This window comes from Pygocentrus nattereri, chromosome 28, assembly GCF_015220715.1.
Source record: "Pygocentrus nattereri isolate fPygNat1 chromosome 28, fPygNat1.pri, whole genome shotgun sequence".
NCBI lineage: Eukaryota > Metazoa > Chordata > Actinopteri > Characiformes > Serrasalmidae > Pygocentrus > Pygocentrus nattereri.
Window position 1 is genome coordinate 2,901,622 of NC_051238.1, and position 24,000 is coordinate 2,925,621.

Below are 24,000 nucleotides of genomic sequence, written 5' to 3' on the forward strand. Positions count from 1 at the left end.
ACTTCTAGAACATCTGTTTATTAATATTCTGAACATGATTTTTATTAAAATATTATTATGGATATAATTTTACTAGATGTGTCACAGCCTTTTCCGTCCTGTCAGAATCTGTCAATCATTCTGGACACATCCAACAATTCTACATTTCAAGTTGACGTTTCTGGTGTAAAACAGGAGTGCAAAACAATGCAATCAACCCAGTGCAATAAATCCAAATGACTTACAATAAACACAGAAGTACGGGCAGCACACGGCACTGAGAGCATGTGGGGCCGTGCACAGGGGGATGGAACATTTAGCAGGTAGCCTAGCATGTATAAGCATAGCAGTCACTGAGGTAGCAACCAGAACAGCAGTGGAGTACAGTATTTTAATGATACAGGTATTCTAGCATTTAGTAAATACTGGAATTAAGTACATGCTTCGTCCACTGTTCTGTCTCTCCATAGGAGTCACTGGTGTTACTGATCCTCACTGGTGTTCTACATGATAAAGGTAACACCAGAGACATTAACGAAAAATCAAACGCTGTCAATCATCGAAAAATCCACTAAAATATGGAATTTAATCCACCTGTACTGTATTTTTTCACAATGACCTCAAAATAAAGTCGGTCACACCAGTGACGTCAGCTAAAGGCTTCATATGAGATCATGAGCTGAATGAGAGAATCTCTGAGAACTGAGAGACGCAGTGGACTCACCATGAGCTTTTCTTCATAGATCCTCAGAAAACCGGTCAAAGGAGGTCGAGCGACGTCATCGGTGTGACTTTTATTTCAAAATAAGAGACTTTTTGCTACGCGGTGACACCAGTGACACGACTCCTGGGGACTTTTATTCTATATTTTATATTATTTATTTGGCGTTTGTTTTCTTTATGTCATTTAGTTCATGTATTTCATGGTCATGTGTAGATACTTGCAGTTAAGATAGCAGAAAACCATGTTTTGTAAATATTATATAAATATTATATTTTAAAATGTAAATAAATTGTAACGTTTTTTAAGTGTAATTTATCTGTAAACGCCAGATGCAGAATGACCCAGCTACAGCTTCGTGTTGATTATCTGAACCGTGTAGATGTTCAGGATGAGATGATTACAGCTATTTCGGACATTTATATGTAAACATATTGTTGTCAGCTTAATGATAATGTTGATTGGAAACGTGTGGCCAGTGCGACCTCATGTTACTCGGCTGAGTGGAAAAACCTGAGTGTTTTCCCTCCTGCGGTCACATCAGTCGCCACCACCACCAGCAGCATTCAGGGGTTTATGAATATGTGGCGACATATGAACACATTTCACATATGGTCCAACCCTCTCTCTTTGTCTCTTTCTCTCTCTCTCTCTCTCTCTCTCTCTCTCTCTACTTAAAGTGACAGTTCGCAGAAAAAAAACACGTTGCCTGACGTCTTGCATATTGTGTATATGTGTATATTCAGTGTCAGTGTGTATATATATATATATATATATATATATATATATTTTTTTTTTTTTGTGTGTGTGTTTTTTCACTCACTTTCCGCCTGTATAAATGTGATGTGACAATAAACGTGATTTGTCTTGATTTGTCCTTGTTCAGACGCCACATAATCAAGAACGCACTGCAAAAAATGTCATCTTGGCAAGTAAAATGATCTTTAATATAGTCAATAAATCTAATATTTCTGCTGTTGAGATTACAGTAAGCTTATTCTGAGATTATTTATCTTTTTTCCAAACATTTTTACTTGTTTTAAGCAATTCTATAAAGTTAAATGATCTCACTATGTTAGCAGATGATTGCGCATGTTGTAAAAATGAGCTTAAAACCAGCAGAACTGTCTGCCAGTATAGTGAGAGGATTTTACTTGATAAAATTAATTAAAACAGGTGAAAAAAATCTTATAATAAGTGCACGACCATCTCAAAATAAGAAATATCACATTGATAGACTAGAATTAAGATCATTTCTCTTGACAAGATGCTATTTTTTGCAGTGTGTTGGAGACATTGAACACCTACCACATGTTGTGTGTGGTAATTTAGGCCCAATCCCATTTCACCCCTCACCCCACCACCCCTTACCCCTCTGTTTTGTGCGTACACGTCTAGGGGTGGGGTGTCCTGATTCTTGTTGAGATAGAAGGGTGGGGTGAAGTGTTGGGCCTACATGACCCTCCAAACGGAGGGAAATAGATATGGGGAAAAATAGAAAAACGGGCAAGATGGAGAACAAGAGACCAAAGAAACCCACAAATTTGAGAATGTTCACCATTAAAAAATCACGATATCCGCTGTTTTATCTTAGTTTAATGTCGTTTCAGTGTATTTTGGTCTTTTTCTTCATAACAAGCATAAAAAATCGCTAATAGCATGCTAATGTCTGAGTTCTCTCTGAATCTCTTTTAGTCGTCAGATTCATCCACTCAGGGAAGGGGGCCAAAGCACAACCCATGCTACAGAACATTCTGTGCATTGCATGCGATTACACATTCCCACCAGAGAGGTCTCCAAATCCCCTAATCTTGCCTTAGTGTAACTTTAACTGTAGCATTTAAACTGTTTTCTACAATATAATCAGCCGTTGAGAACTAATCATGTGCTTTTACTGGATGAAGTCGACCTGAAATCAAAGTTGACTATTTTTTATTTACCCTGCTAGTTCAGATCCTTCTTCATATTGATAGATAAAGGCCCCATGTGATACTTTTCTCATGTACTTCATTCTTTTCCCTGAGGAAGGACAATTGTGTGGTTTTATGTACCAGTCATATTTCATAATTCATCCATCCTTATGACTTCAGAGTATGTGGGCGGAGCTAAACAGCTGTAGCTGCGTATAGGTAAATGTGCTGGGTTTGGTGACATCACAAAATGCTCAGTTTCCATATATGGAAACTATAGATTTAGAAGTGAGTATTATGATATGGCACTCATATTATTGAATATCAAGGAAAACTGGATTTTCCGTTGTATGGAGTCTTTGGGCACTTTACTAATATATTGACCAGTAATATCACAGCATGTTTTCCCTCCCCCACCCACCACTAAGCAAGAACACCTCCACTCTCAGCTGCACATACTGGCTCAAATAAATACGGGCTCCTGGTACAGATTTTTAATGCTTTCCGTCTTCCTCCTCCTCATCCTCCTCATCCTCCTCCTCCATCTGTGCCTCCTGTACTACCAGGATTTTGTCCCTGTCCTCCGATGCAGGAGCTCATTCTCCAAGATTAGTGCAGATCAGCATCCGGATGTCAAAATCGAATACAGATAAAATTGTGTTCCATCCACAATATTTCCTTGAATATCCTGTTTCACCTGAAAATGCGTCATATTTCAGGGGACGTCTGCAGATTTGCTACATAAGTGGTTCAGATGTAAACAGAGACGTTTAGAGCGGTTTGGTGAACCAGACGTCCACCTCTAAAACCTCTTCACAGATACTTGAGATAGTTATGAATACACTATGGGATGTCTGAGACACTGTTTTATGATGGTTTGAATGACAGAATGACTCGTGTTTACATCTCAACCACTGAATTTTGAAAAACTGGTGGAATACCCCTCTAACTAGGCCAAAGATTACAGCCAGTAAAACACAAAAACTGTTCTGTTAGCAAGTTTCTCACCTGAGTTTTACTTCCTCTGTGCTGCTCTCTAGTTTCTGCCTCTTCAGTTTTTTCCTTCTTCTGCCATGTGCGAGAGAGAGAGAGAGAGAGAGAGAGAGAGAGAGAGAGAGAGAGAGAGAGAGAGAGAGAGAGAGAGGGAGTCTCAGGTTTATTTTAGTCTTCTCTGTCAGCCTGCAGTGCTGCGCTGAACCATTTGGCTGCTGCCTTTTTCACTTACATTATCATCATCTGTCTTTTCTCCTCCGTACAGGTTGTTTAATTGTGTAGTAGGTCATAATTAGCCCACATAAACAAACTGCTCCTTAAATCTGTTGGCTTGTACCTCAGTTTCCCTTCTGACCACTCAGTTTCTCTTTAAAGGGCCCATATCCCGGAAAACTGGATCTTTACTACTGCTTTCTTAAATAGAAAAGAGTTGGATGTAGCATTTTTTAAGGTTTTGAATTCATTGTTTTTGTGATGTTACAAAGCTTTTTGAATAAGGCACAGCCGATTGGAACAGAGCTCGTGTGCATGTATTAGTCTTAAAGGCATAGTAAAAAGTGTTTAGTTGAAGGGCTGAAGAGAGGTTGCTGATCATGTAAATATGATTATGACCATTTGTGGTAAAAAACAAACACTTTAGAAATATGTAGAAAGTGGGCCCTTTTAACGTTCTTCTATAAACACCAATAAACCCAAACAAAAGTTGTGTGTACCTGTGTGTAACTGTTGGAGACTCTGCAATGTTCTCCATCATTCACTGCTTCATTTGTCCAGTAAAGAATGTGGGTGATGTTTGTGTTAAAAGGAGAATGGTGGTGTTTGGTGGAAAATGTTGGTGTTTGGTGAAGAAAGGTGGTATTTGGTGAAGAATGGAGGTGTTGAAAAATGATAGTGATTGGTGGAAAATGTTGGTGTGTGGTGGAGAATGGTGGTGTGTGGTGGAGAATGGAGGTGTTTAAAAATGATAGTGTTTGGTGGAAAATGGTGTGGAGTGGAGAATGGTGGTGTGTGGTGGAGAATGGAGGGGTGGAAGAATGATAGTGTTTGGTGGAAAATGATGTGGAGTGGAGAATGGTGGTGTGTGGTGGAGAATGGAGGGGTGGAAGAATGATAGTGATTGGTGGAAAATGATGTGGAGTGGAGAATGGTGGTGGTTGGTGGAGAATGGAGGTGTTGAAAAATGATAGTGATTGGTGGAAAATGTTGGTGTGTGGTGGAGAATGGTGGTGGTTGGTGGAGAATGGAGGCGTTGAAGAATGATAGTGTTTGGTGGAAAATGCTGGTATGGAGTGGAGAATGGTGGTGGTTGGTACAGAATGGTGGTGTTTGGTAGAGAATGGTGGTGTTGAAGAATAGTGGGTGTTGGTACAGAATGGTGTTGTTTGGTGGAGAATAGTGGTGTTGAAGAATGATATTGTTTAGTGGAGATTGATGGTATTCATTGGAGAATGATGGTATGTGGTGAGGAATGTCAGTCTTTGGTAGAGAGCGATTGTATTTGGTGGAGAATGATGGTGTTCATTGGAGAATGATGGTGTGTAGTGGAGAATGATGGTGTTTGGTGGAGAAAGATGGGGTTTGATGGAGAATAAAGGTGTTCATTGGAGAATGATGGTATGTGGTGGAGGTTGTTGGTGTTGGATAGAGAGCAGTGGTGTTTGGTGGAGAATGATGGTGCCTTTTGTGCAGAAACTGTCCATTCTCAGTTTTGAAATGTTTATGAGCAGTTACGGATGATTATACCATCACAGCAGGAGTATGTTATGATTTTTAAGCCACATTTGCTCAACCGCCTCCGGCCCCCACTACCAACTGCTCCAGTCTGTTCAAAGCGACACTCAGCATTTACTGGAATAAATGAAAATCTATTTATTATATCATTCATATTGATTCATAAAATAATCCTAGCAAAAGTCACTGATTAAGTCCAGGTTGAGTTTCAAGTATTTCTGGTTTTAAGTCAGGTGCCAATGTCCTGCTTCTCCTGTGTACTTGGAAACCTTATCCTGAAGGTTGAAGGTTGTTCTGTAATGAAAAGCTGGTTACTGGACTCAGACTTGTACCTCAGAGACTTAACTCAGACTCTCACCCAAAACTCAAAACTCTGGCTCATACCCCAGAGACTCGAAACTCTGGCTCATACCCCAGAGACTCAAAACTCTGGCTCATACCCCAGAGACTCAAAACTCTGGCTCATACCCCAGAGACTCGAAACTCTGGCTCATACCCCAGAGACTCAAAACTCTGGCTCATACCCCAGAGACTCAAAACTCTGGCTCACAACCCAGAGATTTGGACTCGCATCTCCGAGACACAACTCGACTAACACTCCAGTGACTCAAGACTTAGACTTGCCAGACACTTTAAACTCGGACTCACACCTTAGGAACTTGCAGACTTGCACCCCAGAGACTTGATTCAGACTCGCACTCCAGAGACTTGGACTCACACCTCAAAGACTTGACTCAAACTCAGACCCTAGAGACTCAAAACTCAGACTCACACACCAAAGACTTGACTTTGACTCACAACCTAGAGATTTGACTCTGACTCACAACCTAGAGTTTACTCAAACTCTGATACCAGAGGCTCAACTCAGACTCACACTCCAGAGACTTGACTCTGACTTGCACCCAAAAAACTCAACTCAGACTCACAACCTAGAGAGTTGACTTAGATTCAGACTCCAGAGACTTGAATCAGATTCACACTTCAGAGACTCGAAACTCCAGCTCACACCCCAGACATTTGAGACTCATATTCACACCCAAGAGACTTGACTCAGACATGCACCTCAGAGACTCAACCTGTACTCACTCACACTCCAAAGACTTCAGAATGTACTTGAGTCTGATTGTTACTCTCTAGTCCGGGGTGCTCAATAGAGGTCCTGGAGATCAACCTCCCTGGATAGTTCTGATCCAAAAAAACTAGTTCTGATAATTAGACGCCCCTCAAGGCCTCCATCACCTGGATTAGGTGTGTTAGATTAGACTTGAATCTAAACTCTGCAGGACCAGGTTTGCACACCCCATATCTAGGCAATCGAATCGCAGCATGAGATGAGTGATATTGTAAAAGACCTTTTTTCTGCACTTAAAAATGGTTACATTTAATAGCCACCCTCCCCTGGGTCTTTTGATCCCACCTTCAAATTGACAATTTGACCACTGAATAGAATGTACAGTGTTGGAGGGGGAGGAGTCTGCCAGCGGGGAAAGGATCTGAGTCTCTGAGACCCTCTGATCACTTCACAGTATCAGGATCTGCTCGCTCTGCTCTGGTTTCCACTCTGTTGCGTGTGAGAGTGAGCAGGTGGGAGTGGCTCCGAGCTGCAGCTGCAGGTTCAGTCTACAGAGAGAAGGAGGGAGAGAGAAAGAGAGAGAGAGGGAGAGAGAGAGAGAGAGCGCAGCTCTGAGCCAGAGGAGGATTTATACACAGAACGAGGGAAAAACGCGGGAAAAGTTTGTGTGTGAATGAAACGGAGTGGCTTTAATTAATTCAGGAGCTCGGACTGCAGGAACCTGCTGTGATGAGCGGCGGTCAGGAACATCAGCGGCTGCTCTGACGGAGTGTCTGTTTGCGTGAATGTTAAAGCAGTAGAGCAGCTGGAGGCTGGACTGGGAGGCTCGATCTGACCTGCTGCTTCAGATGATGCTGTGGACCCTTTAGAGCAGCAGGTGGACCAGGGACCTGATGCTGATGCTGGACTGAACCCAGCGGACAGTATTTTTTTCTTCTTTTTTCCTTCCCTCAGGGCTGATCTTCTGCCCTTTGTTCCCTGCAGGATGGCACGGTTCGGGGACGATGTTCCGGGGCTGCTGGTTGCCGTGGACACGGGGTCCGAGCGCAGCCGCACCCGCGAAGCCCCTGCCGTCTCCACCGGAGGGGTTTCGCCCGTCTTCAAACAGACGAAAGCGCAGAGAGCGCGCACCATGGCCCTGTATAACCCCATCCCCGTCCGGCAGAACTGCTTTACCGTCAACAGGTCACTCTTCATCTTCAGCGAGGATAATGTGGTCAGGAAGTACGCCAAGAAGATCATAGAGTGGCCATATCCTTTGGGTAACAAAACAGCATGACCTTAACCTGAAACGCACACATCTACATAGATAGATTGATAGATTAATAGATAGATAGATGGTTTTATAGATTCCTTCTTAAGTTTGGCCAAACCTGGTCAAACTGCATGTTTTGTTGATTTTATAATTGCAAATAACACCACATTATTCACAGCAAACAAACTTTAATATGCCATATGTGTGTGTGTGTGTGTGTGTGTGTGTAATATATATATAGAATATGAATGGGGTAACCAAACTCTTTGCCACATTTTATGTTTTATTTTTTTTTAGTATATAAAATTTAAGCAAATGAATAGATGCATGAAATGTACCCTTTATAGATAGATAGATAGATAGATAGATAGATAGATAGATAGATAGATAGATAGATAGATAGATAGATAGATAGATATAATAAATACACATAAAATACACAAACATGTGCATATACAGAGGAAGACAAGAGTGAGAAGGTGTGGAGGACAGCGAGAATGTTCCAAACAACTGGTTGCATCAACTGTACGTATGCTGACGTAACACATGTAAACACTCAACTTCACTACAAGTCGTGGTCCCTTTGTTCCAGATGTCCTCTGTCTGTCAGAGCTCAGGTTTAATATGCTCCACTTTCTATGCAATGGCTCGAATAACACACTGCAGTGTGTAAGTAGCGTGTGACATTCATGATGGTCATGTGGTCTTCTGAGCTGCTCTGTGTCATGTCATATAGGTGCTACTGGAGTGCTCTCGCTCCTCAGCACCACAGACAGCAGCCTCTGGAATCTGCGTTAGTCGGTCAGATGGAGTTTAAGAGAGTTCAGCTTATTTACACCAGTGCTAACCAACCACCCCTGCTCTAGATAATAGAAATAGGTAAATTGCCATTAGACATGGTGACCTCAGGTGTAGCTGCTCGTTGTAGTGGTCAGTACTTTTCTATGGAGATTATACAAGCTGTGTCAGCAGTGGGTGACCTTAAAGAAGGTGAGTTCACTCATTAGCATCGCTGACTGGATTCACTGGCGCAGATAGTGTAGCGTATAACACGTCTAAGATTAATGTTAGTTCAGTTTGAGTGTAACTGAGAGACCAGTGAAATGGCCAGTGGGTGGCAGTGCTGAGAGCTGTTAGCAGAGGCTTTAGCGTTGGATTGTGTTTGGTAGTGTGACAGAGCTGCATGGGATTATTTGGGCAGTGCATTATATTATATATAGTTATTGGTAAGAGTTATTGACTGGGGTAATTGAGGGGGTTATTGAATGGGTTTGTAGGTGGGGGTTATTGAGTGGGGCTATTAAGTGGAGTTATTGGTGGAGGTTGTTGGTGGAGGTTATTGGTGGAGGTTATTGAGTGGGGTTATTGGTGGAGGTTATTGGTGGAGGTCATTGAGTGGGGTTATTGATTGGAGTTATTGAAGGTGTTATTGAGTGGGGTTATTGGTGGAGGTTATTGGTGGAGGTCATTGAGTGGGGTTATTGATTGGAGTTATTGAAGGTGTTATTGAGTGGGGCTGTTGAGTAGGGTTATTGAGTAGGGTTATTGAAGGTGTTATTGTGGGGGTTATTGAGTGGGGTTATTGAGTGGAGTTACGGAAGGTGTGATTGAGTAGGGTTATTAAGGGGGATATTGAGGCAAGCTATTGAGTGGGGTTACTAAGTGGGGTTACTGATTGGGGTTATTGAGTATGATTAATGAGCGAGGTTATTGAGTACAATTAATGAGAGAGGTTAATGAATGGGGTTACTGAGTGGGGTTATTGAAAGAGGTTACTGAGTGGGGTTATTGAGGGGGTTATTGAGTAGGGTTATTGAGTGGGGTTATTGAGTGGTGTTATTGAGTGGGGTTATTGAGTGGGGTTATTGAAAGAGGTTACTGAGTGGGGTTATTGAGGGGGTTATTGAGTAGGGTTATTGAGTGGGGTTATTGAGTGGGGTTATTGAGTGGAGTTCTTGAGGGGGTTATTGAGTGGGGTTATTGAGTGGGGTTATTGAGTGGTGTTATTGAGTAGGGTTATTGAGTGGGGTTATTGAGTGGTGTTATTGAGTAGGGTTATTGAGTGGGGTTATTGAGTGGGGTTATTGAGTAGGGTTATTGAGTGGTGTTATTGAGTGAGGTTATTGAGTGGAGTTACGGAAGGTGTGATTGAGTAGGTTTATTAAGGGGGTTATTGAGGGAAGTTATTGAGTGGGGTTACTAAGTGGGGTTACTGACTGGGGTTATTGAGTACAATTAATGAGAGAGGTTAATGAGTGGGGTTACTGAGTGGGGTTGTTGAAAGGGGTTACTGAGTGGGGTTATTGAAAGGGGTTACTGAGTGGGGTTATAGAGGGGGTTATTCAGTAGTGTTATTGAGTGGGGTTATTGAGTGGGGTTCTTGAGGGGGTTATTGAGGAGGGTTATTGAGTGGGGTTATTGAGTAGGGTTATTGAGTGGGGTTATTGAGTAGGGTTATTGAGTGGGGTTATTGAGGGGGTTATTGAGTAGGGTTATTGAGGGGGTTATTGAGTAGTGTTATTGAGGGGGTTATTGAGGGGGTTATTGAGTAGTGTTATTGAGGGGGTTATTGAGGGGGTTATTGAGTGGGGTTATTGAGTAGTGTTATTGAGTGAGGTTATTGAGGAGGTTATTGAGTAGTGTTATTGAGTGGGGTTATTGAGTGGGGTTATTGAGTAGTGTTATTGAGTGGGGTTATTGAGGGGATTATTGAGTAGGGTTGTTGAGTGGTGTTATTGAGGGGGTTATTGAGTAGGGTTATTGAGTGGGGTTATTGAGTGGTGTTATTGAGTAGGGTTATTGAGTGGGGTTATTGAGTCGTGTTATTGAGTAGGGTTATTGAGTGGGGTTATTGAGTAGTGTTATTGAGTGGGGTTATTGAGTGGGATTATTGAGGGGGTTGTTGAGTAGTGTTATTGAGTGGGGTTACTGAGTGGGGTTATTGAAAGGGGATACTGAGTGGGGTTATTGAGGGGGTTATTGAGGGAGTTAATGAGTAGTGTTATTGAGTAGTGTTATTGAGAGGGGTTATTGAGTGGGGTTATTAAGGGGGTTGTTGAGTAGGGTTATTGAGTGGGGTGATGGAGTATTGTTTTTGAGTGGGGTTATTGAGTGGGGTTATTGAGTATGGTTATTGATTGGGGTTATTGAGTAGTATTATTGAGTGGGGTTATTGAGGGAGTTAATGAGTAGTGTTTTTGTGTGGGCTTACTGAGTGGGGTTATTGAGTGGGGTTATTGAGGGGGTTATTGAGAAGGGTTATTGAGTAGGGTTATTGAGTGGTGTTATTGAGTGGGGTTATTGAGTGGGGTTATTGAGTGGTGTTATTGAGTGGGGTTACTGAGTGGGGTTATTGAGTGGGGTTATTTAGGGACTTATTGAGTAGTGTTATTGAGTAGGTAGTGTTATTGAGTGGGGTTATTGAGTGGGGTTATTGAGTGGTGTTATTGAGTGGGGTTATTGAGTGGTGTTATTGAGTGGGGTTATTGAGTGATGTTATTGAGTGGGGTTATTGAGTGGTGTTATTGAATGATGTTATTGAGTGGGGTTATTGAGGGGGTTACTGAGTGGGGTTATTGAGTGGGGTTATTGAGGCACTTATTGCATAGGGTTATTGAGTAGGTAGTGTTATTGAGTGGGGTTATTGAGTGGGGTTATTGAGTGGGGTTATTGAGGGACTTATTGAGTAGTGTTATTGAGTGGGGTTATTGAGTGGGGTTATTGAGGCACTTATTGCATAGGGTTATTGAGTAGATAGTGTTATTGAGTGGGGTTATTGAGTGGGGTTATTGAGTAGGGTTATTGAGTGGTGTTATTGAGTGGGGTTATTGAGTGGGGTTACTGAGTGGGGTTATTGAGTGGTGTTATTGAGTGGGGTTATTTAGTGGGGTTATTGAGTGGTGTTATTGAGTGGGGTTATTGAGTAGGGTTATTGAGTGGGGTTATTGAGTAGGGTTATTGAGTGGTGTTATTGAGTGGGGTTATTGAGTGGTGTTATTGAGTGGTGTTATTGAGTGGGGTTATTGAGTGGGGTTATTGAGTGGGGTTATTGAGTGGGGTTATTGAGTGGGGTTATTGAGTAGGGTTATTGAGGGGGTTATTGAGTAGTGTTATTGAGGGGGTTATTGAGGGGGTTATTGAGTAGTGTTATTGAGGGGGTTATTGAGGGGGTTATTGAGTGGGGTTATTGAGTAGTGTTATTGAGTGAGGTTATTGAGGAGGTTATTGAGTAGTGTTATTGAGTGGGGTTATTGAGGGGGGTTATTGAGTAGTGTTATTGAGTGGGGTTATTGAGGGGATTATTGAGTAGGGTTGTTGAGTGGGGTTATTGAGGGGGTTATTGAGGAGGGTTATTGAGTGGGGTTATTGAGTGGTGTTATTGAGTAGGGTTATTGAGTGGGGTTATTGAGTCGTGTTATTGAGTAGGGTTATTGAGTGGGGTTATTGAGTAGTGTTATTGAGTGGGGTTATTGAGTGGGATTATTGAGGGGGTTGTTGAGTAGTGTTATTGAGTGGGGTTACTGAGTGGGGTTATTGAAAGGGGATACTGAGTGGGGTTATTGAGGGGGTTATTGAGGGAGTTAATGAGTAGTGTTATTGAGTAGTGTTATTGAGAGGGGTTATTGAGTGGGGTTATTAAGGGGGTTGTTGAGTAGGGTTATTGAGTGGGGTGATGGAGTATTGTTTTTGAGTGGGGTTATTGAGTGGGGTTATTGAGTATGGTTATTGATTGGGGTTATTGAGTAGTATTATTGAGTGGGGTTATTGAGGGAGTTAATGAGTAGTGTTTTTGTGTGGGCTTACTGAGTGGGGTTATTGAGTGGGGTTATTGAGTGGGGTTATTGAGGGGGTTATTGAGAAGGGTTATTGAGTAGGGTTATTGAGTGGTGTTATTGAGTGGGGTTATTGAGTGGGGTTATTGAGTGGTGTTATTGAGTGGGGTTACTGAGTGGGGTTATTGAGTGGGGTTATTTAGGGACTTATTGAGTAGTGTTATTGAGTAGGTAGTGTTATTGAGTGGGGTTATTGAGTGGGGTTATTGAGTGGTGTTATTGAGTGGGGTTATTGAGTGGTGTTATTGAGTGGTGTTATTGAGTGGGGTTATTGAGTGATGTTATTGAGTGGGGTTATTGAGTGGTGTTATTGAATGATGTTATTGAGTGGGGTTATTGAGGGGGTTACTGAGTGGGGTTATTGAGTGGGGTTATTGAGGCACTTATTGCATAGGGTTATTGAGTAGGTAGTGTTATTGAGTGGGGTTATTGAGTGGGGTTATTGAGTGGGGTTATTGAGGGACTTATTGAGTAGTGTTATTGAGTGGGGTTATTGAGTGGGGTTATTGAGGCACTTATTGCATAGGGTTATTGAGTAGATAGTGTTATTGAGTGGGGTTATTGAGTGGGGTTATTGAGTAGGGTTATTGAGTGGTGTTATTGAGTGGGGTTATTGAGTGGGGTTACTGAGTGGGGTTATTGAGTGGTGTTATTGAGTGGGGTTATTTAGTGGGGTTATTGAGTGGTGTTATTGAGTGGGGTTATTGAGTAGGGTTATTGAGTGGGGTTATTGAGTAGGGTTATTGAGTGGTGTTATTGAGTGGGGTTATTGAGTGGTGTTATTGAGTGGTGTTATTGAGTGGGGTTATTGATTGGGGTTATTGAGTGGTGTTATTGAGTGGGGTTATTGAGTGGGGTTATTGAGTGGGGTTATTGAGTGATGTATTGAGTGGGGTTATTGAGTGGGGTTATTGAGTGATGTTCTTGAGTGGGGTTATTGAGTAGGGTTATTGAGTGGGGTTGTTGAGTGGTGTTATTGAGTGGGGTTATTGAGTGGGGTTATTGAGTGATGTTCTTGAGTAGGGTTATTGAGTGGGGTTATTGAGTGGTGTTATTGAGTGGGGTTATTGAGTGGTGTTATTGAGTGGGGTTATTGAGTGGTGTTATTGAGTGGGGTTATTGAGTAGGGTTATTGAGTGGTGTTATTGAGTGGGGTTATTGAGTGGGGTTATTGAGTGGTGTTATTGAGTGGGGTTATTGAGTGATGTTATTGAGTGGGGTTATTGAGTGGGGTTATAGAGTGGGGTTATTGAGTGGTGTTATTGAGTGGGGTTATTGAGTGGTGTTATTGAGTGGGGTTATTGAGTGGGGTTATTGAGTGGTGTTATTGAGTGGGGTTATTGAGTGGTGTTATTGAGTGGGGTTATTGAGTGGGGTTATTGAGTGGGGTTATTGAGTGATGTTATTGAGTGGGGTTATTGAGTGGGGTTATTGAGTGGGGTTATTGAGTAGGGTTATTGAGTGGTGTTATTGAGTGGTGTTATTGAGTGGGGTTATTGAGTAGGGTTATTGAGTGGGGTTATTGAGTGGGGTTATTGAGTAGGGTTATTGAGTGGTGTTATTGAGTGGGGTTATTGAGTGGGGTTATTGAGTGATGTTATTGAGTGATGTTATTTAGTGGGGTTATTGAGTGGGGTTATTGAGTGGTCTTATTGAGTGGGGTTATTGAGTAGGGTTATTGAGTGGTGTTTTTGAGTGATGTTATTGAGTGGGGTTTTTGAGTGGTGTTATTGTGTAGGGTTATTGAGTGGGGTTATTGAGTGGGGTTATTGAGTGGGGTTATTGAGGGGGTTATTGAGTGGGGTTATTGAGTGGGGTTATTGAGTGGTGTTATTGAGTGGTGTTATTGAGTGGGGTTATTGAGTGGTGTTATTGAGTGGTGTTATTGAGTGGGGTTATTGAGAAGGGTTATTGAGTGGTGTTATTGAGTGGGGTTATTGAGTGGGGTTATTGAGTGGGGTTATTGAGTGGTGTTATTGAGTGGTGTTATTGAGTTTTGTATTGAGTGGGGTTATTGAGTGGTGTTATTGAGTGGGGTTATTGAGTAGGGGTTATTGAGTAGGGTTATTGAGTGGTGTTATTGAGTGGGGTTATTGAGTGGGGTTATTGAGTGGGGTTATTGAGTGATGTTATTGAGTGGGGTTATTGAGTGGGGTTATTGAGTAGGGTTATTGAGTGGGGTTATTGAGTGGTGTTATTGAGTGGGATTATTGAGTGGGGTTATTGAGTGGTGTTATTGAGTGATGTTATTGAGTGGGGTTATTGAGTAGGGTTATTGAGTGGGGTTATTGAGTGGTGTTATTGAGTGGTGTTATTGAGTGATGTTATTGAGTGGGGTTATTGAGTGATGTTATTGAGTGGTGTTATTGAGTGATGTTATTGAGTGGGGTTATTGAGTGATGTTATTGAGTGGTGTTATTGAGTGATGTTATTGAGTGGGGTTATTGAGTGGTGTTATTGTGTAGGGTTATTGAGTGGGGTTATTGAGTAGGGTTATTGAGTGGGGTTATTGAGTGGGGTTATTGAGTAGGGTTATTGAGTGGGGTTATAGAGTGGGGTTATTGAGTAGGGTTATTGAGTGGTCTTATTGAGTGGTGTTATTGAGTGGGGTTATTGAGTAGGGTTATTGAGTGGGGTTATTGAGTGGGGTTATTGAGTAGGGTTATTGAGTGGGGTTATTGAGTGATGTTATTGAGTGGGGTTATTGAGTGGGGTTATTGAGTGATGTTATTGAGTGGGGTTATTGAGTGGGGTTATTGAGTGGGGTTATTGAGTGGGGTTATTGAGTAGGGTTATTGAGTGGGGTTATTGAGTGGTGTTATTGAGTGGGGTTATTGAGTGGGGTTATTGAGTGGGTTTATTGAGTGGTGTTATTGAGTGATGTTATTGAGTGAGGTTATTGAGTGGGGTTATTGAATGGTGTTATTGAGTGGCGTTATTGAGTGGGGTTATTGATTGGGGTTATTGAGTGATGTTATTGAGTGGGGTTATTGAGTGGGGTTATTGAGTAGGGTTATTGAGTGGGGTTATTGAGTGGGGTTATTGAGTGGGGTTATTGAGTGGTGTTATTGAGTGGGGTTATTGAGTGGTGTTATTGAGTGATGTTATTGAGTGGGGTTATTGAGTGGTGTTATTGAGTGGTGTTATTGAGTGGGGTTATTGAGTGGTGTTATTGAGTGATGTTATTGAGTGGGGTTATTGAGTGGTGTTATTGAGTAGGGTTATTGAGTGGGGTTATTGAGTAGGGTTATTGAGTGGGGTTATTGAGTGGGGTTATTGAGTGGTGTTATTGAGTGGGGTTATTGAGTGGGGTTATTGAGTGGGGTTATTGAGTGGTGTTATTGAGTGGTGTTATTGAGTGGGGTTATTGAGTGGTGTTATTGAGTGGGGTTATTGAGTAGGGTTATTGAGTAATGTTATTGAGTGGGTTTATTGAGTAGGGTTATTGAGTGGGGTTATTGAGTGGGGTTATTGAGTGGGGTTATAGAGGGGGTTATTGAGTGGGGTTATTGAGTGGGGTTATTGAGTGGTGTTATAGAGTGGGGTTATTGAGTGGGGTTATTGAGTGGGGTTATTGAGTGGTGTTATTGAGTGGGGTTATTGAGTAGGGTTATTGAGTAATGTTATTGAGTGGGGTTATTGAGTGGGGTTATTGAGTGGGGTTATAGAGGGGGTTATTGAGTGGGGTTATTGAGTGGTGTTATTGAGTGGGGTTATTGAGTGGGGTTATTGAGTGGTGTTATTGAGTGGGGTTATTGAGTGGGGTTATAGAGTGGGGTTATTGAGTGGGGTTATTGAGTAATGTTATTGAGTGGGTTTATTGAGTGGGGTTATTGAGTGGTGTTATTGAGTGGGGTTATTGAGTGGGGTTATTGAGTGGTGTTATTGAGTGGGGTTATTGAGTAGGGTTATTGAGTAATGTTATTGAGTGGGGTTATTGAGTGGGGTTATTGAGTGGGGTTATTGAGTGGTGTTATTGAGTGGGGTTATAGAGGGGGTTATTGAGTGGGGTTATTGAGTGGTGTTATTGAGTGGGGTTATTGAGTAGGGTTATTGAGTAGGGTTATTGAGTGGGGTTATAGAGGGGGTTATTGAGTGGGGTTATAGAGGGGGTTATTGAGTGGGGTTATAGAGTGGTGTTATTGAGTGGGGTTATTGAGTAATGTTATTGAGTGGTGTTATTGAGTGGGGTTATTGAGTGGGGTTATAGAGGGGGTTATTGAGTAAGGTTTTTGGGGTAGGGCTATTGGGACAATTTAATTTGAGAGGGGTTATCATTTTGACGTTATCAGAAAATACTTATCTGTGCAGCGTTATTGGAGCAGGAGCATTGATTGCTGATATTGGGCTGGGCTTTTGGTTTCAAGGTTATTGGGTTAGGTGGATTTCTGTGGTGCAGTTATTGGTAGACTGCTGGAGCAACTATAAGGCAACCAGTGAAAGTGTGACAAATGAAAAGTGTGTGTCTGTAGCACTTTCATCTGGATCAACCGCACTGATATAACATGTGCCGTCCACTGTGATGATGGGTTACTGTAACAATCATTGCTGGATGGCATGCTGCTAGTGCACGCCACATTGAAAAAGTCAGTCACTTGTCAATCATCAGTGTTTTCCAAAGTTCGCCTTATTAAACCCAATGTGCTTCCTTAGTGCTGCTAGTCTGTGTTAATAGAATGCCTTACACACCTCGCGTAAATGATTTTGATTGGACTGCTTTGTTCTGTGCTGCTACAGTATTTGGTGCTGAACTCCTTTCATCTTTTCCTTGGCTTTGCTGGATGCTGAGAGTATAGACAGTGTTAGACAGCAGTTTGACAGCAGTGATGACTCTATCATAGAACTGATGCTTTAATTTCTGGTTTCCATTCTCAGCATAGCCAGCAGCTGGTTACCAGGCTGAAGCTGATTGATGAGCCCCCTGACTGTAACCTTCCTCCAGCAAGAGAACGGCTGCGCGCGCATGTTAAATTAGATTGTGGTGATCTATCGGGGCGGATGGGAAGTTTCCGTCACTCGTTTCTGTTCTAAAGGCGCAGCGACTCAGGCATGCTAACGGTGCTAACAGCGCTAACGGTGCTGTAATGGTCTGGCACTATACCAAAGCAAACACACTCCAATCTGTCCCTCAGAGGCATGAAGAAAAACAGCTCGTTGTGATTCAGAAGCATGTTTAGAGCTGCAGAAATCTGTTAGCTGTCTGTTAGAGTCATCTGGGAGATGATAAACCGCCACCTCCATTAGTAAACATAATTATTTAGGCCTCCTAAATCAGCATATTTTCCAGTCTGGAGTCTGGAGGCATCATTTTACCCTCTATATCGAATATCAGAAACTACACTGCTCAAAAAAATAAAGGGAACACTTAAACAACACAATATAACTCCAAGTAAATCAAACTTCTGTGAAATCAAACTGTCCACTTAGGAAGCAACACTGACAATCAATTTCACAGCTGTTGTGTAAATGGAACAGACAACAGGTGGAAATTATTGGCGATTAGTAAGACACACTCAATAAAGGAGTGGTTCTGCAGGTGGGGACCACAGACCACTTCTCAGTACCTTTCTGCTTTCTGGCTGATGTTTTGGTCACTTTTGAATGTCGGTGCTGCTTTCACACTCGTGGTAGCAGGAGACGGACTCTACAACCCACACAAGTGCCTCAGGTAGTGCAGCTCATCCAGGATGGCACATCGATGCGAGCTGTGGCAAGAAGGTTTGCTGTGTCTGTCAGCGTAGTGTCCAGAGGCTGGAGGCGCTACCAGGAGACAGGCCAGTACACCAGGAGACGTGGAGGAGGCCGTAGGAGGGCAACAACCCAGCAGCAGGACCGCTACCTCCGCCTTTGTGCAAGGAGGAACAGGAGGAGCACTGCCAGAGCCCTGCAGAATGACCTCCAGCAGGCCACAAATGTGCATGTGTCTGCACAAATGGTCAGAGACCGACTCCATGAGGATGGTATGAGGGCCCGACGTCCACAGATGGGGGTTGTGCTCACAGCCCAACACTGTGCAGGACACTTGGCATTTGCCAGAGAACACCAGGATTGGCAAATTCGCCACTGGTGCCCTGTGATCTTCACAGATGAAAGCAGGTTCACACTGAGCACATGTGACAGACGTGACAGAGTCTGGAGACGCCGTGGAGAGCGATCTGCTGCCTGCAACATCCTTCAGCATCTGGCAGTGGGTCAGTAATGGTATGGGGTGGCATTTCTTTGGAGGGCCGCACAGCCCTCATGTGCTCGCCAGAGGTAGCCTGACTGCCATTAGGTACCGAGATGAGATCCTCAGACCACTTGTGAGACCATATGCTGGTGCGGTTGGCCCTGGGTTCCTCCTAATGCAGGACAGTGCTGGACCTCATGTGGCTGGAGTGTGTCAGCAGTTCCTGCAAGATGAAGGCATTGAAGCTATGGACCGGCCCGCCCGTTCCCCAGATCTGAATCCGATTGAGCACATCTGGGACATCATGTCTCGCTCCATCCACCAACGCCACGTTGCACCACAAACTGTCCAGGAGTTGGCAGATGCTTTAGTCCAGGTCTGGGAGGAGATCCCTCAGGAGACCATCCGCCGCCTCATCAGGAGCTGCCCAGGTGTTGTAGGGAGGTCATACAGGGACGTGGAGGCCACACACAATACTGAGCCTCATTTTGACTTGTTTTAAGGACATTACACCAAAGTTGGATCAGCCTGTCGTGTTTTTCCACTTTAATTTTGTGTGTGACTCCAAATCCAGGCCTGCATTGGTTAATAAATTTGATTTCCATTGATTTTGTTGTCAGCACATTCAGCTTTGTACAGAACAAAGTATTCAATGAGAATATTTCATTCATTCAGATCTAGGATGTGTTATTGGTGTTCCCTTTATTTTTTGAGCAGTGTATATCAATGTCTAATCGTGCAGGTCAGAAGAACAGTTTGGTGAAAAATGTAGTTGATCAGTCAAGACATGTTTAGATTTGAGGCTCATATAGCTAACGTGTAGTGGAAGCTTATACCCCAACCAGTTGTCATCATGTTAGTGTTGTGGGTAACACCTCTGCCTTCCATGCTGGAGACTGGGGTTCCCCACCTGGGTAACCACCCTATGCTATACCAATAAGGGTCCTTGGGCAAGACTCCTAACATCGCCTTGGCCTACCTGTGTAAAATGATCAAATTGTAAGTCGCTCTGGACAACAGCGTCTGCCAAATGCTGTAAATGTAAATGCACGCCTGACTCAAACCGCGTGGGGGTGTTCAGAGTCTCTAATAGAGTTGATTCTGTGGTTTCTGACACTGTGTGGCTCACTGTTATCTATAAACATGGTCTAAATTCAGGCTTCTAGGCAGCTGAAAGTGTTTTAAGCTGTGCAGCATTTTTATAGTTTCTTATTTAGGCAGGAAGTTTTCACAGTGCCAGTCGGTGGGGTATCAATCAACCAATCAACCTTTATTTCAACTCGGACGCACATTGAGGGTGACCCTCATTTAAAGTGTAGCCAAGCAAAGGGATTGAAAAAGTTGAAATGAAATTTAGAAACTAAAACAAATGAAAATCATCAAGACAAAAAGATTTATATATATAAAACATACAAACTCAAATAGAAAACAGCCATAAAATATCAGTAAACACACCAAAATGAAGAATGGCCTTAATAAACAACAACAAAGCTAAAATTTTAGAAAAATCTCATTTTTTACTGAACAGTTGCAAAAAATATAATAATAATCATCATTTTTATTATTCTAAACAAACAAACAAACAAACAAACAATAAATAAAAGAAAGGAGAAAGGAAAACTCAACTAAAACAGCCACAGGCATTCTAAAGTTGGCAGATGACACCAGCAAGCTGAGATTTAGAGACTCCTGTAGCGAATAAGCTTTCATTATTGGCTATGTTAGCCTCATAGCTCCAGTGCTAAAACCAAAAAAGGCTCATTTCAGATGCCACACATCTTGGCTGATCCACTGTTGTTAGGGGTGTGTGTGATTTTATCTTGAACCCTCACTTTAATGAAGCTGCAGTAGGGCACAGCTGTTCCCCCTCTGATCCCCGCTGGGGTGGTAAGGGAAGTTCCCCACCGAGATCATAATCAATAATTGATCTTTTAGTCTGGAGTGAGGAGGAGCTTCAGTGTTCTCTCTGCAGAAGAGAACCCACCTGAAGATTCAGAGCCGTAGAGTTTCTCTGACAGTGTTACAGGTGTTTCTGTATGGACTGTAGCAGTGAGCTCTACTAAAGCTAGACTGTGGCCTTTGTTTGCCACGTTTCTGACTAACATGTCATCAAAGTCTGTTACGATCAGAGGGATCCAGTTGGGTAACGCAGCTAGCATGTGCAATATTCAAGGAAGGGGTCAAAGCAGCCATCATTGTCACCTGTAATCCACATCTGACCCAAAGAAATGTTAAGAGAAATGCAAGCAGATGAGATCAACTATTACACAGTAAAAAGTAATTAAAACACCATATATATATATATATATATGTTTATATAAAAAACTGTTTTTAATAAGTCTGTTTTTTTAAACTGGACTTTAGAGCAGTGGAGACGTGTTCTCTCCATCTGGCAAATTGATGGACGTGTCTGGTTTTGGCGGTTGCCAGGAGACGGTACTTGTCTGACTGCACTGTGCCAAGTGTAAAGTTTGGTGGAGGGGGGATCATGGTGTGGGGGTGTTTCTCAGGAGTTGGGCTCGGCCCCTTAGTTCCAGTGAAAGGAGCTCTTAAAGCTTTCGACAATTTCATGCTCCCAACTTTGTGGGAACAGTTTGGGGACGGCCCCTTTCTGTTCCAACATGACTGCGCACCAGTGCACAAAGCAGGTCCATAAAGACGTGGATGAGCCAGTTTGGTGTGGAAGAACTTGACTGGCCTGCACAGAGTCCTGACCTCAACCCCATAGAGCACCTTTGGGATGAATTAGAGCGGAGACTGTGAGCCAGGCCTTCTCGTCCAACATCAGTGTCTGACCTCACAAATGCGCTTCTGGAAGAACGGTCAGAAATTCCCATGAACACTCCTAACCCTTGTGGAAAGCTGTTATAGTTGCAAAGGGTGAGCCAACATCATATTAAACCTTATGCATTATGAATGGGATGTCAGTGAAGTTCATATGCGTGTGAAGCCAGACGAGCGGATACTTTTGTCAATGCAGTGTAAATATCAGTCTATATTTCATGTTTTATCTTTTACAATGTGTTAAACTCAGCAAATAAACAGAAATCGTGCACTAAAATTTGCTGAAAAAATGCCATATTAAAGTTTGTTCTCTATAGAAGATGAGGCTGAGAAAGTCCTAGGGGTGTTAAAACTGGACTAAAGAACACTGGACTGTAGGAACCCGACCAGACGCCACTGGGATCTTGTGATGTTCGATTTCTTGGTGCTGTCTTTCTCTTTGTGTGTCTTTTATTTTCTCGTCTACCTAAATGTCTTTATTTGCGTCTGTTTTCCCGTTCTGTTCTCCGTCTGTGTGTCTCGCGCTGTTTCTTCGAGCGTGTGTTGGCTGAGAGTGTGCGAGTCGTTATTTTCACCTCCATCTAACGAGGTTTGGAGCCAGTATGAAAACACAGAAATGCAGACAGCGCCGCTATTTTTAAACCCGTTTGAGACCGGAGTGAGTGTGTGATGTGTGTGTCCCAGAAGCTCTCATTAGAGACTCCGCTTGTGAGTAAAGGACACACATTTCTGTAGAACTAATAAATGATAGAAGAGCAGCTGAAACCTTTACATATATATACTCTACAAAAGTCACAGACCCCGTTTAATTCATTTCATTTCCACTCAAAACAGCAATTAAGTACAAGTTATTCATTTTTTAGTGTCAGGAAAAAAGACAAAAAATGCACAGAAGCCTCAGCAGCTAAATCTCCTCTCAGCTGTTCAGTGTGTCACTCTTTCCCTTCATTCCAGCTTCCATTCATTCCATCAGCTCCTCAGAGAACCTGCAGACTCACCTCCAAAGCTCAGTCTGAGAAGCTGGTTGATGATTTTCTGAACTAATCAAACCCATTCAGTGGTGCTGAGGTCTGGACTCTGGGGTGGTCAGTCCATCGTTCAGCTTCTTTGTTTGATGTGTCCGTCTCCTTTTCTCAGTGAGGTTCTTCTTGATCAGCTACACGTCCTTTCAGACCCACAGCGCTGAGTGGTCTTCTCACAGTGGAAGGATGGACAGAAACACCAGCTTGATCTTCTCCTCTCTCTCAGAGATCAAAGCTTTCATTGCTGTTTATCTGATGGGGGCACTTTTGGTGGCTACCAGCTCTTCCAGGTGGTTGTTAGGAGCCTACATTTCGCAAATGGTTTATTTTATATCTAATCTTCTCTGGAATATCTCCTGAAAAATGAAAATCTTGCACTTAATGGGTGTTTTGATTGGAAATGAACTAGATGAAGGGAGTTATCTGTCTGTTGCAGAGCACCGTATATCTTCACTGTTCTTATAAACATCACCTGCATCAGTGGTTACAACACACTGTGTTTGTGTCTGTAGGTGTTACAGGGGAGTGTCGGATTAGTGCCTTCCCTAATCCCAAGTGCCCCCCAATCCAGGTGCACAGCTCAAGAAAAGTCATGGTAATTAAAGTGCATTGAATTGAATTCCATTCAACAGTTATTCAACTATCATTTGAGCAAATTTGGAACATATTTTCAAAGGACAATGAACTAATTTAATCTCACCATTTTTCGCTATATCTCATCAATATAAGAGATGACAGTAGAGAAGTCACTTAGGCCCAGTCCCATTTCTTATTTTTATCTTACCCCTTGTTTTCGAGTGTCACCCTAACCGGGCAGTCGTGGGCTGGAGGTTAGGGAACCAGCCTTCCGGCTGGAACATCGCCGGTTCAGTCACCCTCGGCCAACAGCATGTGACTGAAGTGCCCTTGAGCAAGACACCTAACCCCCAACTGCTGTGGATAGGGCTGCCCACTGCTCCAGGCAAGTGTGCTCACTGCCCCCTAGTCTGTGTGTTCACTAGTGTGTATGTATGTGGGTGTCTCACTGCATGGATGGGTTAAATGCAGAGGTCTAATGGTTCTGAATTAAGCCATAAAACCCTTGGAACCGAGTTTCAACCAGTAACCAAGGGTTAGTGGTTGAAATCTCCCCTTACAAAATGAAACAACCCTCAAATAAATAACACTACTTCACTAACTACTTCACTAGGGGTGAGGGGTGAAGTGGGATCGGGCCTTTACCTACTTCAGCTCTTGATTTTTCAGTAGTTTCTAAGCACTTCTTTAGTAATGTACACAAACAAATCAAAGTTGATTAAAAAATTAACTTTGTAATGCTACAGAATTTACCAGACGCTCCCGGACAAGGTTAGAAGAAAAGGTTTTACTGATTAACTCAGAATCCAAGCTCGTTGTCAGGCATGGGTCAAATCCAAAACAGTCCAATACACAAGAACAATAATACAAAACAGGCAAACAAGACCAAAAGCTGCAACGATAAAAGGAAGAGTCGCAAATCCAGAAAACAAGAAAAAAACACTCAGTAGCTCAAG

General features: G+C 42.7%; 1 protein-coding gene across 6 annotated transcripts in view; it reads left to right on the top strand.

The window, feature by feature from the left end:
• The window catches only part of LOC108411859 (voltage-dependent R-type calcium channel subunit alpha-1E), a 296,188-nt gene that overhangs the window by 117,093 nt on the left and 155,095 nt on the right, over nucleotides 1-24,000 (top strand). For 5 of the 6 annotated variants that reach the window (XM_037535798.1, XM_037535799.1, XM_037535797.1 and 2 more), the window contains exon 3: nucleotides 7,391-7,657. In XM_037535798.1, coding sequence (XP_037391695.1) covers nucleotides 7,391-7,657 — 267 coding nt within the window. Of the gene's footprint in view, nucleotides 1-6,871; nucleotides 7,658-24,000 lie in introns of those variants that run through there. The other variant, XM_017683628.2, reaches the window with a different exon arrangement.